A 16,694-nucleotide genomic window follows, 5' to 3' on the forward strand; every position below is an offset into this window, starting at 1 on the left:
TTTGGATGTCGGTATTTCATGCGCCTGGTTGAACATCAACGAATATTGCAGGTATGCTCGATCGTAGCGTTGCATACGATTGGCGAATATTGCAGTCGAGGGGGAAGAAACAAAAAACAGAACTGTTAAAGCGCCAAAGGTTGCACGCGAAGCGGCGCCACGCCCGCCCCACCATATGGGACTTTTATTCAGAGGGGTCAGAGGGGAGGCAGTTGGTTGGCGCAGTCGCTCGCCGCGTTTTATGCAACCAGTCTTGCTTCGGAGCGAGTGAGTCTACTCCAGCCTTTGACAGACGAGGAAAGTGTGTGTAGTGACATCGGTGTCTGTCTGGTCGCTTCTCGCTGATCGCTCTTGTTAATTGCACGACCGACTGTTCTGTCGAGACAACCGATTCGGCTAGATCCGGTTTTCTTCGTAGTTGAGTCAGGACACGATCGTGTAAACGTCCGTATTACGTATATTTTCGTCAGTTGTGTATACTGTCTTTGCCGGCAACAGCAAGGCAAGGTTTAAAGGCGGTGTCGGTTGTGTATTTGGCACCCTTGGCCATCGTGCGAAATTTCACCTACCGTCTACTAATATAGCTGAGAGGTATACGGGTTGCGGACTCGCGTGTACCGATCGGAGTGCCAGTGCGACGACAATCGGGCGTGCTACACGGGTGTATTATTCACGGCTGTGTACATATATTATATGTGTGTATGTGCGTAACGTGCGCGTAGAGGAAAACGAATTGGCCGCTGTCGGTGGAAAGAAAGGGATAGAACGCGAGAAGAGGGTGGGAGAACGAAGGCGGCCGTGAATCCACTATACGCGGCTACGTTCACGCCGCCGCGTATTTCACACGGCACGACACGAAACAACAGCACACCGTCGGCCCAGGCCTACTGAGGAGAGAGACGAAGCGCATCTGAATACCGAACGAATTATTACGAATTCGTATAACATTGACGCGCCTTTTGGCGCGTATAGCCTCCTCATTCGGTCGACTTCTTCGACCTCCCCGTTGCTACTATGGCGGACGACGAAGTTCTCTTCGACGAAGTTTACGAGCTCTGCGAGATTATCGGCAAGTGAGTAACGATTTCGTGAGAAAGAATGAGACAGCTGCGCTAGTACTATGTAGTATGAGTCATGACTAGGGAGAGGGAGCAAGTGTCAAAATGCGAAACAATTCAAAGGAAAGGGTAAAGAGGTATAAGATACTGTACTTTGACAGGCGAACGATACGTGAATGCCTGTGTTACACGTTAATTCTTTGATATGCGTACCGTGTGTATTGCATAGGTTATGCGTGTTCGTATTGAATCTGGGGACAGTTGCGCGCGCGTAAGCATGTACCGCGTGTAGAAACGATGACGTATATTTGTTGACTCAAAAGGGGCGAATGGGTAAGTAACAATGCAAATGCAAGGAAAAGGTGCGTGTTGAACAAGAAGTCTGGTCTACGTACCTATTCATGCAAGTTTTATTTCAAGTCTTCACAGGTTGTCTCTAGCAACGTGACCCACCCTTTTGATGAAAACCCATGAACCATACTTTTACCTTTAAACTTGAATATCGTGTACGCAAGAAATAAAATGCTGTCCTTATATTTTATTGATGTTCTCACTAGCAGTTAATCGTTCATATAAATATTTCAACAACGCGCTTACATGATACGCCCAATGTTCTGTTTATAGGTGGGTAGTATTTAGCATTTACGAAGAAAAGCGAATTTTAAACTACATTTAATGGTAGAAAACAAGTATTTTATACTGCGTACTTTTAAAAGTTCCGTTCTATGAATGGAAAGTAACGTAATAGCATCTTATCATCGTATCAGTTGTATAAGTACGCACTCTGAAATGCTACTGATAAAAATACCACTGTAACGATACGACTAATACATAAATATCATACATTAATATTTATATATGTTTTTTCTAGTGAAAAAACTTAAAAGCCTCCATTTTATAACTGATATAATATTTTTCTAAGAGTGATAAATATAGGATAAAAAATTTAGCAGTTAGTTCTCATTTCTTTAAATTTTACAACTTTCTAAAAACATAAAATGCCGAGATTTATATAAAACAAAATCTTCAAAAGAATAACTTTTGCGATATTTGCTTATCTTTGTATATAACTTTTATATAAACTTTTTATTTTATATTACAGAGTTTATAGTATTCGTTGCAAAGTGAAAGTAACAAATTTATAGATTAAGTCTGACTTTGTACATTTTGTTTTTTTATAATTTACGATATATTGTAAATTAACTTTTTAAAGATGGAAAAGTAAAAAACAAAATATTATAGATAGTTATTTGTTTGTATGTAAACAGAGATTCAGTATCGTTAAGTGTGGAAAAGTGATTTTGATATATTTTCTATATTTTTTATGCTAAAAAACAAAGTAAGCTTTTAGTATATTAAACCTTTATTAAAACATTTATGTTAAGAATAAAGTCTTAAGAAAAAAAGATGTGAATTGTTTATATAATGAAACAATGAAAAATATTAAGTTATGTCGGAGGAAAGAAATAGAAACAAATGTAATTCCAATATTTGCAATTCATATTCATCTGTCCGTACATAACAATTTATAATTCACGTACATAGCATCTGTCCCTGCGTTAATAAAATTTTCATTTTGTAATCGACGCTTTGTATTACACAATATCATTCACATTTTTTTATTTCAATGCTTGAAATTACGCAGTTTTGTTTCAATGAAATGTAACAAAAGAAAAAGGGCATAAAACAAGCTCAGTAATAAAATACGTACCTACATAGAACTGCACATTGTCCTGAAACTTTATATTATTTTTCAAATGTGATATACCGAATTATATATAGGCTACGTGCAATACTGTCACATGTTTATAGATAACACGTTAGTTTCAACTTCACTCTCGTTCGATGGAACATTTCAAGAGCTTCAGATCGTGTAAAATCCTGTGACGAACATGCTATTTCGAAATCCTCGTTACATGACCATAAATCCTCTAACAAGTAAATTCATATTACCTTCCATTAATTCCCTTTGCTTTCTTTTTCTTTTCCGTGGCACATGAATTTTAATGTTGATTAAAAATTCGATTTATCCGAGTGAACACTTTGACGAAAAAAAATTGGAATTTCAAGAGCTTCGACTGGCGTAAAATTCCGTGATGAACGCGTTATTTTGAAGTTCTTGTTGCACGACCACTAGTCTTCTAACGCTAACTATTATAAATTTGAGTGAACTTCCATCTATCGCTTATTATAATTTCATTTCTCATTTCTTTTGACTGTATATGAATTTTAATGTTGATTAAAAGTCCAATTTATTTGAGTGAATGCATTGACGAGAAGAAATTGGAAATGTGTATCTGTGAGGCAGGGGGAGGGGAAAAAAGCGTGGAAATGTTGCAGCACATACGTTTCCCTGGGCTCGATCGAGCGACCCCGGAAGAGAAGAGTTCCAATAAATACACGAAATTGCAGTAGCAAGCCTTAACGCTGGCACATACCAGGTAAAATGCAACTTGGCCAACACTTCTTTTACGATGCTCGCCCTACTTTTCATCCCCCTCGTAACTCAGTCGTCGAGGGTCGTGCATACAACGGCTCTGTCTACATGTTTTCTGAGAAGTTAGAGTAAATTCTTGATGATGGAATTTGCCCTTGAACTTAATTGCAGCCGGTTGTCCAGCATGTTGGACTTAGGAAGTAGCGGAAGCAATCGTTATCATACGTTTCTCTTGATGCGTTTGATATGGCACGTATACTTTTTCTTCAATGGATTTGTTGGTTGAGCAAATATCAAGCTCAAACGATCAAGTTCAATGTAATGAGATACTGGACAAGGAAAAGATCGAGGTCGAAGTGGTCGGTACGCGATAGGAATTGTATATGAGAGAACACGCACTCTTGGCAACATTATATTTATAATTCGAAAGTTTCTATATTTGTAGTATAATGGAGAGACAGACTGCGCGATGTTGTAGCGTTATTTTTTCAGTTTCATGCGATTTTTAAAAACAGCACCAAATTGTATATCGTCGAAAATATTATTTGGTATTTGCAATATTTTCTAATATTTTAACATACTGGAAGTTTAATTTTCTTTGTCAAAATCATGAAATATAGTGAAGTTATACGTGGAATACATGGAATATGATTGTTAAATACCATATTTTATCATTATTAATTCCATGAATGCTCCTGTGGAGGATTGGTCGAGGATAGATATTACGAAATAACAAGAGCGAGGTATTGCTGTCGCAATCTGTCAAATATATTTCGAATGAATAAATAAATAAATTAATTTACAGCCGTATACGTGAGTCGTTAGTACAAAGTATAAATCGCGGAATAAATACTCGTTAATGTTCGTCGCGTAACTTGATAAATACTTGGAGATACTCTGTAGATACTATTCGATACTGTTCGATACTCTTCGATACTCTATCGCTCGCGACCGCGACCGTTTATTTATACTGGTCGGGGAAGAGTCGGAAAATTCAAATTCATCTTCATTCGACGGTTGCCTGTAGCGGCGATATTGTTTTGCCCGAAGTCTATTTGTTCTTACATTACTTGTAACCTAACGGTCTTGATACTCCGAGGCAAAACAACAACATGATTTGAATTGTCCTCTGACTCATGTGCCGCTACACTCCGTTTTATTTAATAAGTTTCTTGTGATATCAGACGATACCCTATATATGATATTACGTTACATAATTTTGCAGAATTATTTTTTACAATGTCTTCGCACAGAGATATTTCTCTTACGTAAATCTTTCTGTATAGCGATACGATAGGTTGTATTAAAATATTTTCTACGTTACAAGTACATATGTACTTAACGTTTGTGCATTGTGCATTCATCACAGAGCGTACCTTCGAGCGCTCTATAAATACAAAGCCGTTTTAATGGGTTTTCCCTTCTAAAGGATTATTTGTATCAAGCAGTTTCCTCCCCAAAGTGCAAATTTCTCGCCAAAGTTTCTCATCATTTGGGTTATCCGAATAGGTACTCTACATAAGTTCTATAATTATATCTAAAAGCAAAGTAGAATAGCAAAGATTATAGAATTTCAATCCAAAATAATTAATTTTTTCCATTATGTTATCACATATCAAATTATTTATTTTTCTATTGAAAAGAGACTTTTAAAGTTATACCAAAAAATTCGAAAAAATTATTCATTTCGATTTTTAACCTCTATTTCTAGAAATATCTTTTGCTAGTATCAGCTTAAAGCACATCATATTTACAAAAATGTGTTAGATGCTATTTTATGAAAATCTAAGATAAGATATAAGTAATTAATTTTTGTCTACAAAAAATTATTTATTAAATGTAACTTTTCAAGAAATCTGTCTGGCCTTCTTATTTATTCTTTTTATGTACATTATACAAGTAATTTATTTAGTACCATAGCAATAGATGCACTATTCGTTTCTTACATGTATGTAGCTCTTTGGCATATTACCAATTGTTTCCGATGATGTGAAGTTGGATTCTGCTTAATAGAAACGAAGTGTCATCGATCCTAATGAATCTAAATGGAACGATGTGTCTAAAATGGAACGATACAAAGTCGACATTAGCTAAATGTTTGCGAAATGTTTTTGTCGCAATATATTTTGCGCTTTACATTTTCTAAATGTATCTTAAGTAACAAAATTTATATATACCTTTTTATTTATTACGTTATTAAATATATATTGTTAACATTACGCTATTATTACTTCTTTGAAATACAATGTGATTATAGAAAGAAGTAGAGTAAAAACCATAGTTTAATAAACAAGATATGAAAAACACAAAATTCTTTTAAAACTCTGGTGTTAATATCTAATAAAGTGTCAGAAATGTATCTGAGATCAACTTGCTAGGAAGTTTTTACTTGATATTGGTCAAGTATTTCCCTTTTAAGCACTCATACCCTTCCTGTTGATATATCGTGGAGTCCAATATAGTTCCATTAAAATATCGACCACATCCGACTTCGATAGCCTGGGAATTGATGCTTGAAGATTATAACAGACCAGAACGAGATTTCCCAAGTGATGTCGCATTAATATCATTGCTGTCAATCGGTTCTTGAATGCATGTTTTAAAATAAATAGTCGTTTAAGATAATCGACGGTACAAAATAGTGGTCGAATTTCATGAATTTCTCAAGTACTATACATCCTACAGAGATTTTCTAAAGAGTTTAAGGATAAATAATCGACTTGCCCTTTGCCATTACCATCTTTGAACAGAATATTGATTGTATGCTGGTTTACCATTATCCGCTGTGGTCATTAGCCCATGAATGACTGTATAAACTTCGATGTCCTAAGAATAGTTTAGAACGAAACTTCTATGTTCACCTCTCTATCTACCTCCATTGACGGTATTCCATTGAGGAACAGCATTTAAGTACGAGCAGCTAGTGTTATATTGGACATTACATAGCTACGTTTGATCGACATGGTCAAAAAAGAAAGAAACTATGTTCTAAAGTAGTATAACTTCTTATGATATCTGAGAATTGAAAAAATTGCAGTAATAGTTGCAATTCCTTGAAGTTTAGAATCGCTACATAGCTTAGTTTAGACAAAATTGTGTTGCATTGTCTTTTTTCCTTTTCTTTTTATTTAGTCGAAACGTATGATTTAATGACACAGCGATGGTTGTAGTTATATCTGACCCAGTTTTTTGTGAGAGGATACCTATATTAATGAAAAGTTGCAAATATTTCGTGTATCCGGAGCAACTGTTCGTGAGTGAAACGCTGAAAGTGGTTTTCTTTGTTTTCGTACGTTATAAATAGAGGATATAACGGGTATTTGTGGAAAGCAATCGTATTTATCGCGGATCTCATACACGGTATCAATTCCCCGAGGATTTTTATTCTAAAATATTGATAGGTTCGGATGACTGGTCGGTGTGAACAGTTTTAAATCATCGTAATTCTTATACCTATACTGTGTTTATAACTATCTTTACTAGAGCTACATGATGAATACGTTTTTAAAAAATATATAAAGTTGTTGATTTATTATTTTCCCAAACAAGCCTGAGATAAAAATGTTTGATGGATGTTATTAACGATCAAGATTGAAATGCAAATGACTGTTATCCATCCTTGGAATCATTAAATTTGTCAGAACGTATCAAATATGTAAATAAATTCAGTACAAATAATTTCAGCAAATGTTTGTTGTTATTAATATATGTAAATGAATTCTGCGATACGTTCTATCCAAATTGATAGGTCATATTTTCTTATGAAAACAGATTTATAATTTTTGAAATAGGGTATAAATTAAGAAATATAGGTTGCTGTGAAGAATGTCCAAAAATATAAATAAATATTACATTATTCTTTTGTTAGGCAATTAATATGTCTAATAATGTGTTTTAGGTGATTCAATAACCTGTAAATAATTTGATCTTTGTATTCATCGATATTATTCCCTTTTTGTTTGAATCGCTTTTTTAATTCGTTCGCCTGTTTGTAATGTATTGATGTTCTGTTCACTTCACGATCGAATTAATTTTTCATTCGTAGTAGAATTCAAATCCAGTAATTACAAAGATACGTTTGTGCGTGTTTTAAATCGTTGATAAATAATAGTTTTACACAGTTTGTATTTTGTATATAGGATTAATTTATTTGTTAAATATAAAGATTCACAAATTTTCATAATTTGCATACTTTAATAAATCATACGCATTTCTCATAAAAATTAGTTTTGCATTAGAAAGAAGTTAATTATCTTAGTCGTTCGTAACATCTAAAATACCTACTTTGTAAACTCAGATTCTACATATAGTTTGATATAGTTTGATAATTGTTCCATTTACAATTCACGTAATCTTTCGATTTTATCAATACTATCCATCATTACTTAGATTCATGGATTTCTAGTAGATTTTATTAATAGAATTACCTACACATTTCAATTCTACAATAGTACCTATCCTGAATCAATTTTCGCCAATATCTAATGGTAATGATTTCCTACTGAGTGCTACAGAGTGCTCATAATAGAACTACACATTAATCCTACACTAATTATTTCGTAGAATGTTCGAGACATACGATGGTAACTAGAAATGATAAAGATATTGACGGTTTCAAGGTGTTAACAGCAATAGGAGCTTACTGTACAATGCTTTATTTAATGTACGTCAGTTATTTAATGTATATCAAGGGCAAAATGTATTTTTGTCCTGTACATGAAGGATGACAGACTTTAGAGCTAGGTCGATGCGAGCGTGTAGTCGAGGATACTGAAGTGAGAAAGTTTGATCCTCTTCAGTTCAGAAGTGGTATTGAATTGCTTAAATCTTCTTGGCAGATCACGGGAAAGATCACTATAGATGCAACCTGACATTCCATTGTACCAAATAAATTTTGAATTTTACATTTTCTATGTCAAGTGTCAAAATTTTCCAGATTTTTAAACCAGTAAAGTAACTATGTATATTAGTTAGTTATGAGAATTAAAGATTGTGATTTTCATTTTTTTTTTTTTTTTTTTTTTTTTATAGAATAATACGGTGAATCATTCCCTTTAATGAGTAACAACAATTAGTACAAAGAATTAATTCAAGGATTCATTTTGCTTTCAAAACTTTCAATATCGTCACGCTGGTTTATAACACACTTGGAAAAAAATTATGCAAATAAATATAATGAATTTATGTATGAAAGAATATATTCTTAGAGTCATGTTGACAGTATTTACTATGAATATCTATGATATATTTGGATATATGAACGCAATTGCGGTTCAGATAGGAGCAATTGATATTTCAGTATTAAAGATAAAAGACCTCCGCATAATCGTATGGTAATACAAACGTAGATTTCCCATTGGCATTCTAATTTCGAGAGAATAATATAATTCTCCTTTTCGGCGTGTAATATAACAAATTGGCAGAGGATTTATTAAGAACGGGAACACCATCTAAACTATTTATCGCGTTTTGCATATGCCTTGGATCCAACTTGGCTAATTTTTACGATATGCATGTAATACTGATTTAGATGCAGAATATATTATAGCGCCGGTTTAGTAGAAGAATCATTAGAAAATCGTAAATTTGAATATATCTGTAAAAATTAACTTCAACAATTTACTACTTTGTGGATAGTGATAACAGAAATATCATTATTTTACCTAATAAAGTTACACTATTTAACGAAAGAAATGGCACAATTTATAGAATTGTTTCAACCATCTTGTTAATAGAACAATATTTTGTTAGATACTCCGAGAATCTAAGACTATTATTTACATTGCAAAAGAGCATTTTTCTATTAACCCTTAAACTGTAAAATGGATATTCCATGCTATTTCGGGCTATTTCGACATTAATTACTAATTTCGATATTAAGTTTCTCACAAGGGAATAGGTAGAAAACCCTTTTTTCTCCCCGCTTAAAAAGTGTTATTTGGCGAAAATTTTACGATAACTTTAATTTAGAATGTTTGAAGATGTTGTACGAATCTTTTGGATAGTCTTAACATATGTTGCGTACTGAAAAATGCATTGAACATGAAAGACTCACGTTTACAGTTTGATGGTACCGTAGAAAACGTTTACAGCTTAAAGGTTAACAAATGATTGTATTATTAATCGCTCTTTGTTTCAAATCGATATTCCTGAAAAGTTTCCTCTATAGTTCTATATCACTCTTTTACAAGTGTGCCTAAGATCTTAGGATCTATAGTTATTTGAAGGAAGAATTGTGCAAATGTTTTTCTATGACGCTAGTGACTCTAATATAATGTTTTAATGTTATGAACATACAAAGATTTTTTATTATATTTTTCTTAGCTAACGTTATGTACTCTTCAACAAGGTCTCGAGCTTTGTAATGTCTATATATCTGAAATTGCCGTTTCGCTTCTTAAAACATGTAAGCTTTAATGCCTGACCGACTTTATGACTTCACTATATCTTTCCTACCTACGGGTAAGCGTTTCTCAGCTACCTCCAACATTTATGCAAAACTAGATACGCTCACATCCTCGAAGCTTCTTTATAGCTTCTCTATTTCATAATACATGATAAGTTTCACTAATAATTATATTCGTAAATTGCAACTCATTATCTCTACTACTTCTCGATTCTGACTAGCTAACCCGTAATTTGTATGAATTCAATAACGCGGAAACAAGTGAGAATCATTGTCGATACGGCGTGGCTTCGACGATGTACTTCATCGAGCATCCTTTCTGTCTTCTCAAATTTGCCTCACCTCATTCTGTTGCAATTCAGTCTGTGGTTTTGCACAATTTCTTGTTTAATTGTGTGTCCATTGTTATTTAATATCTATTCTGTTATCAATTTTGTTACAATAAACAGGAACTCTGAATTATGATTCAGTTTTGTCTTATCAATCTTACTGTAGCAAATAATTGGTTCTTTATTTGTTTAATAGTGTGGAAATTTCTTTGTTTTTAGAATATACAAATTTTGAGACATAGCTCGGATAAAGAGATCAACTGATAGAAAGGCTATCAAACTTATCTCAAGCAATAATCTGTATTATATAGGCAATAACGTATATTTTATGTTATATATTAGGTATATCGATAACTCAATCATTGTAAAAAGAAGTTAGTCTTGGTAAGATCTTAGTAAGTGATTTAAATTTATAGTCTACTGATTTTGTAAGGAGCTTGGAGATACTACTTTTAATTGATGAGTCTCACCCATCCCTCACTTTTCCAATTTAATTTGTCTCTTAGTGTGCAATTGACATAATGGTAAAAAATTAACATAATGAAAGAATAAATTATTTTATGTAAAACAAAGGATCAAGATTCGTATGTAAATTCAAACATAAATTAATATAAGGAACAGATTAGGATTAATTTTCCATTAATATGTATATTTTAATATGTCGAAAAATTTGACGAAATATCCGGAATAATCCGAATATTTATAAGCAATAGTATAAAACAGATTAGAAATTGCTATAGTTGCTAAAAGATTTAATGATTTCCGTATAAATTAAGCAAGTATAAATAAAAATTAAATTATAAATAAAAATAAGCGCATATGGTATTCTGCGTTAGATAGTATTGTGTGTGAATGTATTGTGTATGTGTATGAAAATGAAATGGACAGCAACGAGGCGATAACTGTTGTCAAAAATTTGTGCGATGCTTCCAGGTAGAATAGTATAACTATCCATACATACCGACAGTAGTTTGTAAAATTTCGATCGGACGCTTGGAGTCCTGCATGGCAATCATGCATTGGATGTTCTACGCATGGTTCCGACAACTAGTGATGAATGTTAAAAAAATGCTTTAAATTGAGCATCTGTCAATATAGAATGTGAGATATATATGGTAACTCTGAATATGTAATATCGAACTTTTGGTTTTATTTTAAAATACGATATATATATGTAGTGTATATCTATACGTATATACTATATATGAGAGCTATTTTAACCGAGTAACATAGTATATTTTCGTTTATTTTATTAATAGAATTTGTTTTATAAATAGAATATATCTGTCTTATACTTGTTAGATAATTACAATCATTTTGAACATTCACTATATCTATATTAGGCACGATTACAGTTACTGAACAAAATTCATAATATTTCAACAGTCACCTTTTCAATATAATCTTCTCGTTCCTAAATATTTTAAGATACAAATTATTCTATTTAATATAAAATTGTGGTATTACATTGTTATAGTTATTATATAACTATAACAAATTTAATGTAAAAACATAAAATTACAAATCTATAACTTTTATTTTGCCAATTTAACGATGTTTGTGAGTTAGTAAATTATTGTACAAGAGAATCTATTGAATCGAATCAATTAATCAAGGTATTGGAAATAGTTATTTCAAAATAAGCTGTCAATAATAATCCACTATTCGGGACGTAAGTCTTTCGAGAACAGTCATACGAAATAGTTCAGTGTATGGGATAACAACGCTAGTAGTCCATCGTTCAGAACGAAGCATACAGTGAATTGTCATCCACTTGCTCTTTATGTCCAACCAGTTGTCCAATATTAATTTAGCGAGCGACCTTTGTGAGAGAATTGGTACCAGAAAGGTTGTCTCGGGATTTACAATACTGAGAAAGAGATAATCCATGCGGTTTAATCGTAACGACATATATACATTATACACACACACATGTGGTATATAAACGGTATTATTCTGCAAATAAAGAAGTCAAATGATGGAGATAAAATATTTCACTGTATTATTATATTTTTATTATTAGATTACTGGACATGAAATTCTTTTTTAAATATAGTTGATCACATTTAATTAAAATAATTCCAATGCACTTTGTCAATAATTAACTAATTTCGTTATTCTACTATCACACGAAAATTCTATTTATTTTTGATACAATTGATAATATTTTTATTATAAATCTTTTTACCACTTAGTATATTTACGTAATTTATAGAAAGTGAATTCTTCTTTGATGTGATTGGCCTGACAAATTCAAAACCAATAATATCGTACATACGTATAATATAAAATAAATTAATTTAATATTATATTCTTTTACATTTATCGTTTCTTTTATAGCTAATTTGTACAATACGTTCAGATGAAAAATTGTACTTAACTACAATTTTTTCTTGTGAGCTAACAACCATCCAGTTATGGAAGATTAATTCAGTACTCAGGTATAATTAATTGGCAATTTCTGCCAAGAAAGCTGTTATCACGTGTTAAGGATGGTATATAACAGTTCTGAAATGATTTAGATATTGCAATATACCCGGGATATGATTCTATAGCGTAACCATAGATTTCTTTCATTTTATGAATTTTTTATTAATTAAATTAGGTGTCGAAGATATTCCGTTTATTACTAACAGATCCGGAAAGATTTTCTCGTTTTAATCTACTCATACCTAATCGCGATAAAATAAGAAATATAATTACTTAATTTTTAGTAATGTTCATTAATGAAAGCTAAAAGTCACTAGCGTTAGAATGCTTTAAAAGAATTATTCTCCATTTCTCACGAGAAATACAACATTAGTGCAATTTTGAATGAAAGCTACTTTTTAAGGATTTACTTTTTTACGTATTTCTATCTCTCCTTTCGAGAGGTAACTATACTTCTACTCTACAAATTATATTGTGGCATAAATCATAGAAGTAAAAAAAATAGGCTTAAGAAGCGATTAAAGCTTGAACGTGTGCATATATTATCATTAGAATTACTGTAAATTATTTAAAGCCGTAGGTATTCCAGAACGCAAATATAGATAATAATACCGAATAATATATATTAGAGCGTTACGATTCGAATTAAGAATGTGCCCAGATATACGTTTATTTTTCGAATTCTTATATTACTATTTGTTGTAATTGAAGCTTTTGATGAGAGGGGCTACATTTTACTTTTTAAATTTATGTTTCAATTTATTTTCCAAAAGCATTTTTTGTCATTTAATTGACAATAAACGAGGAAGATGTTTTTCAATATTGGAATGATATCGAAATTTGATGTAAATAATTGCAGTCATTCTTGTGCAATACTAGCGAAGCAGTAATCGATTGTTGGCCCTATTCTCATATTTTAAAATATTTGTAGCGTTTTTACTAAAGTAATATTACAACATTTTAACGATGCAATTTTTCCAATGATTCTATATTTGAATGTAGTACTGGGTCATTTTTAACGTGAAATTTTCTATATTAATAACATTTCTCATTTAATATTTCTCATGTTTTAAACGTTTGTACCGTTCTTATTAGATTGTTAGTAGCTGAATATTTCTAAGAATTTACTGTTGAATTTTAAACTAGTTTATTCTGAGCATTGAGTTTTTTCCATTTTCATAATATTTCTCATTGATGTCTCCCGTTATACGTTTTAAATATTCTACCATCTTTATTAAATAAATATAATATTTTAATAACTGAATATTTCATGCGACTTACTATTACAATTTTAATTAGGTAACTAGGTTATTTTTAATAACAGATTTTTTACTCATGTTTATCATATTGGTATTCGATATTAAATTTCAGTATCCGGTATGAAATTCTTAGACTAGTTTTTTTTTTTTTTTAATAAATAACTTAACTGCTAAAATACGGCGTGAAAAATATTTCTGACAGGCATAGTTTCGCCATTAATTGAAAAAAGAGGGATTAAATTGAGTTTGGTGTTAAAAGGTAGCAAATTTAGAAAAGGGTAATTGTTACAGCAAACATATAAAGTAGTTTGAACAAGAATAGAGTATCGAAAGTAGATAACAGATGTTTACGCATACAAAGTATTAAAAACATGCAAAGTCATGTATGTCAAACATCTGTGTTATATGGGCAGAGCTTATGCAGAACATATGCAAAATGTATGTAAAGTTAAAAGGGATGCAAGCAATTTAAAGACTTTAAAATTCTTTACAAGCATTCCAGGAGCTTCAAGATGGCTGTTTTAGTTGTTAAGGTTAAATTCGCATGGGTATTTAAAATATTATAGTAAAATAAGTACAAACAAAAAATGTAGACGATTCTCAGATAACGAATACTGAGTTACGCGATATAGAAATAATGAAGTCGAAATGAAAATGATTATTTAATGAAAACAGTTACTTTACATAATATGTTATCATTAACGTTATAATTTGTTAATTAGATGATATAACATATTTACGTAAGTATTTGTACAGTATCTACTTAAGTATCTGTATAATTATATTGTACAAAATGTTCGATAAAATTCTGCAATTTTTTCTTTTTGTAAAAGATCAAATTAAGAGCCTTTATATGTCCTATTAAAATAATTCTTTGTGTGATTAAAGATTTTACAAAAGATTTTAAAGATTGTATTTAAGGAACACTAAATAGAAATGGCACGTTAAAAGCAAAGATGTGTTTCAGTCATGCTTGAATTACTCGGAATGAGCGTGTAACTTGTAGCAGTAAACGTGTGAAGTTCAATTACGATAGCCTGAGCTTCAATTTACAAGCCACGATAGGGTTAAATATGATAATTTCTGCCGTCGATACGAATACTTCAATTGCAATCTGTTTACAAAGTATATAATTTGTTTAACGAGGCAACGAAACGTTATTTTTTAAATAAACGTTACATGACATTGTAAAATGATGTTCACGAGTCCAGTTTAAATTATATCAAAATATAATTTTTATTGAAAGACTATATAATGGTTAAATTATTGATCATTATTTCTGCTCCATTAATTTCTGAACTTCATTATTGAATCGTTATTTTAATAGTCACCTCATTAGGTTAATACCCTTAACAATTTATAAGTTAATGTACTTAATACAGTATACATGTATTACATTATGTATTATATTCCATAAAACTATTCCAGTAAAATATATGTTGACATTCTTCTCATCGTACCGAAGATCGACAAAATCACAGCCTTAATAAGGCATCTCCCATAAATGGGATATGGGCGAGGTATAAAGTTTACTGTATAAAGTAATGATATGGATGGAGCTTTTGGGATTTCATTGTTCGTGAAACCGAACTCTGACTGATGCCATATTCATCCGCTGTTTCAGGCTGGGGTATTGTATGCTTTTACTATGCTTATACGTACATTTACCCCTTGTGATCCCACATCGAATTTAGTGTTCGTGTTCTACTTCGTTCGACATTTTTCAGTTTGCATATATAGAATAAATTTTATCGTGTTATAAAGTTGATTCAATAGAAAAACATTAGTACATTTCTATATATAAAGAAAGTTCCATTTAATTTACCGAGAAAAATTATGTCAGGATTAAGCTGATTAAAAGTTAATAAATCATCACTAAAAGATCATTTCTTCGATTTAGATGATACGTAGAGTACAATCAATATTTTATTATGCCCTCTTTTATACATAATACATTATAGAATATATAAAAGAGTTTCATTGACGATTCTGTCTTGATTAATTGACGTTTCCGCCTAGGAAGTTCTGCTAGTCTTCTGTTCCTTTTTAAATGGATTCAAGTTTTCTACTCTACGCTCACAGTAACACAATTTAAATTATGCACTTTTGTCGAACGTACGACTACAATTACTTCGTGCATGTCCTCATTCTATTTTCTCACTTTTTTTCTCAAGCGTGCAACGAATTTGTAAATCATAAGTACTACATTGTTTCGCATAGATTTCCATAGATATTGGTACTCTTTAGCTTGAGCTCATTTTCTTGGTTATTTTCTTTTTCATGACTATATAGGTATATTTCGCAATACATTATGTCGAACACTAGCTATGTTTAGAATAATTTAATTGTCGAACGAAATCCATATATTAATGTATCATTTTGTCAGCAAATCTGAATTTTAATTTATGAATTTAAACAAATTTCTCATATTTGCTGCATCCCTTACGTCTGTCACTAATTATTATTAACGAATATTTGGGAGTCATATAAATATTTAATGTGTCAAGTATCATGGATTTATAAATAAAACACACAGTACTGTGCAAATTAATACATCATTTAATTCTCACGAACAGTATTATTTTTTTAAATGTTTCACATCCTCTTCAAATTTAGACACTTTATTTATCTATATACATTAATAAGACAGGTTGTGAGATACAAGTTCATCGCAACGCACATTACTCAAAGAACTAATTCCACCCGGTATCTATCTCGTAATTACTTCGTTAACGAGGCTTGTCCCTGTTGTAACAAATGAATAATTTTAGCTAT

The 16,694-nt window shown here is 31.5% G+C and overlaps 1 protein-coding gene across 9 annotated transcripts in view; it reads left to right on the forward strand.

The window, feature by feature from the left end:
• Nucleotides 1-242: 242 nt before the first annotated feature.
• LOC126920755 (peripheral plasma membrane protein CASK) overlaps nt 243-16,694 on the forward strand; it is a 266,952-nt gene continuing 250,500 nt past the window's right edge. For 5 of the 9 annotated variants that reach the window (XM_050731496.1, XM_050731494.1, XM_050731498.1 and 2 more), the window contains exon 1: nt 243-1,073. In XM_050731496.1, coding sequence (XP_050587453.1) covers nt 1,015-1,073 — 59 coding nt within the window. In that variant the 5' untranslated portion in view covers nt 243-1,014. The remainder of the gene's footprint in view (nt 1,074-16,694) is intronic. The other 4 variants (XM_050731500.1, XM_050731501.1, XM_050731499.1 and 1 more) reach the window with 2 other exon arrangements.

Source organism: Bombus affinis, chromosome 9, assembly GCF_024516045.1.
Source record: "Bombus affinis isolate iyBomAffi1 chromosome 9, iyBomAffi1.2, whole genome shotgun sequence".
NCBI classification, from domain to species: Eukaryota; Metazoa; Arthropoda; class Insecta; order Hymenoptera; family Apidae; genus Bombus; species Bombus affinis.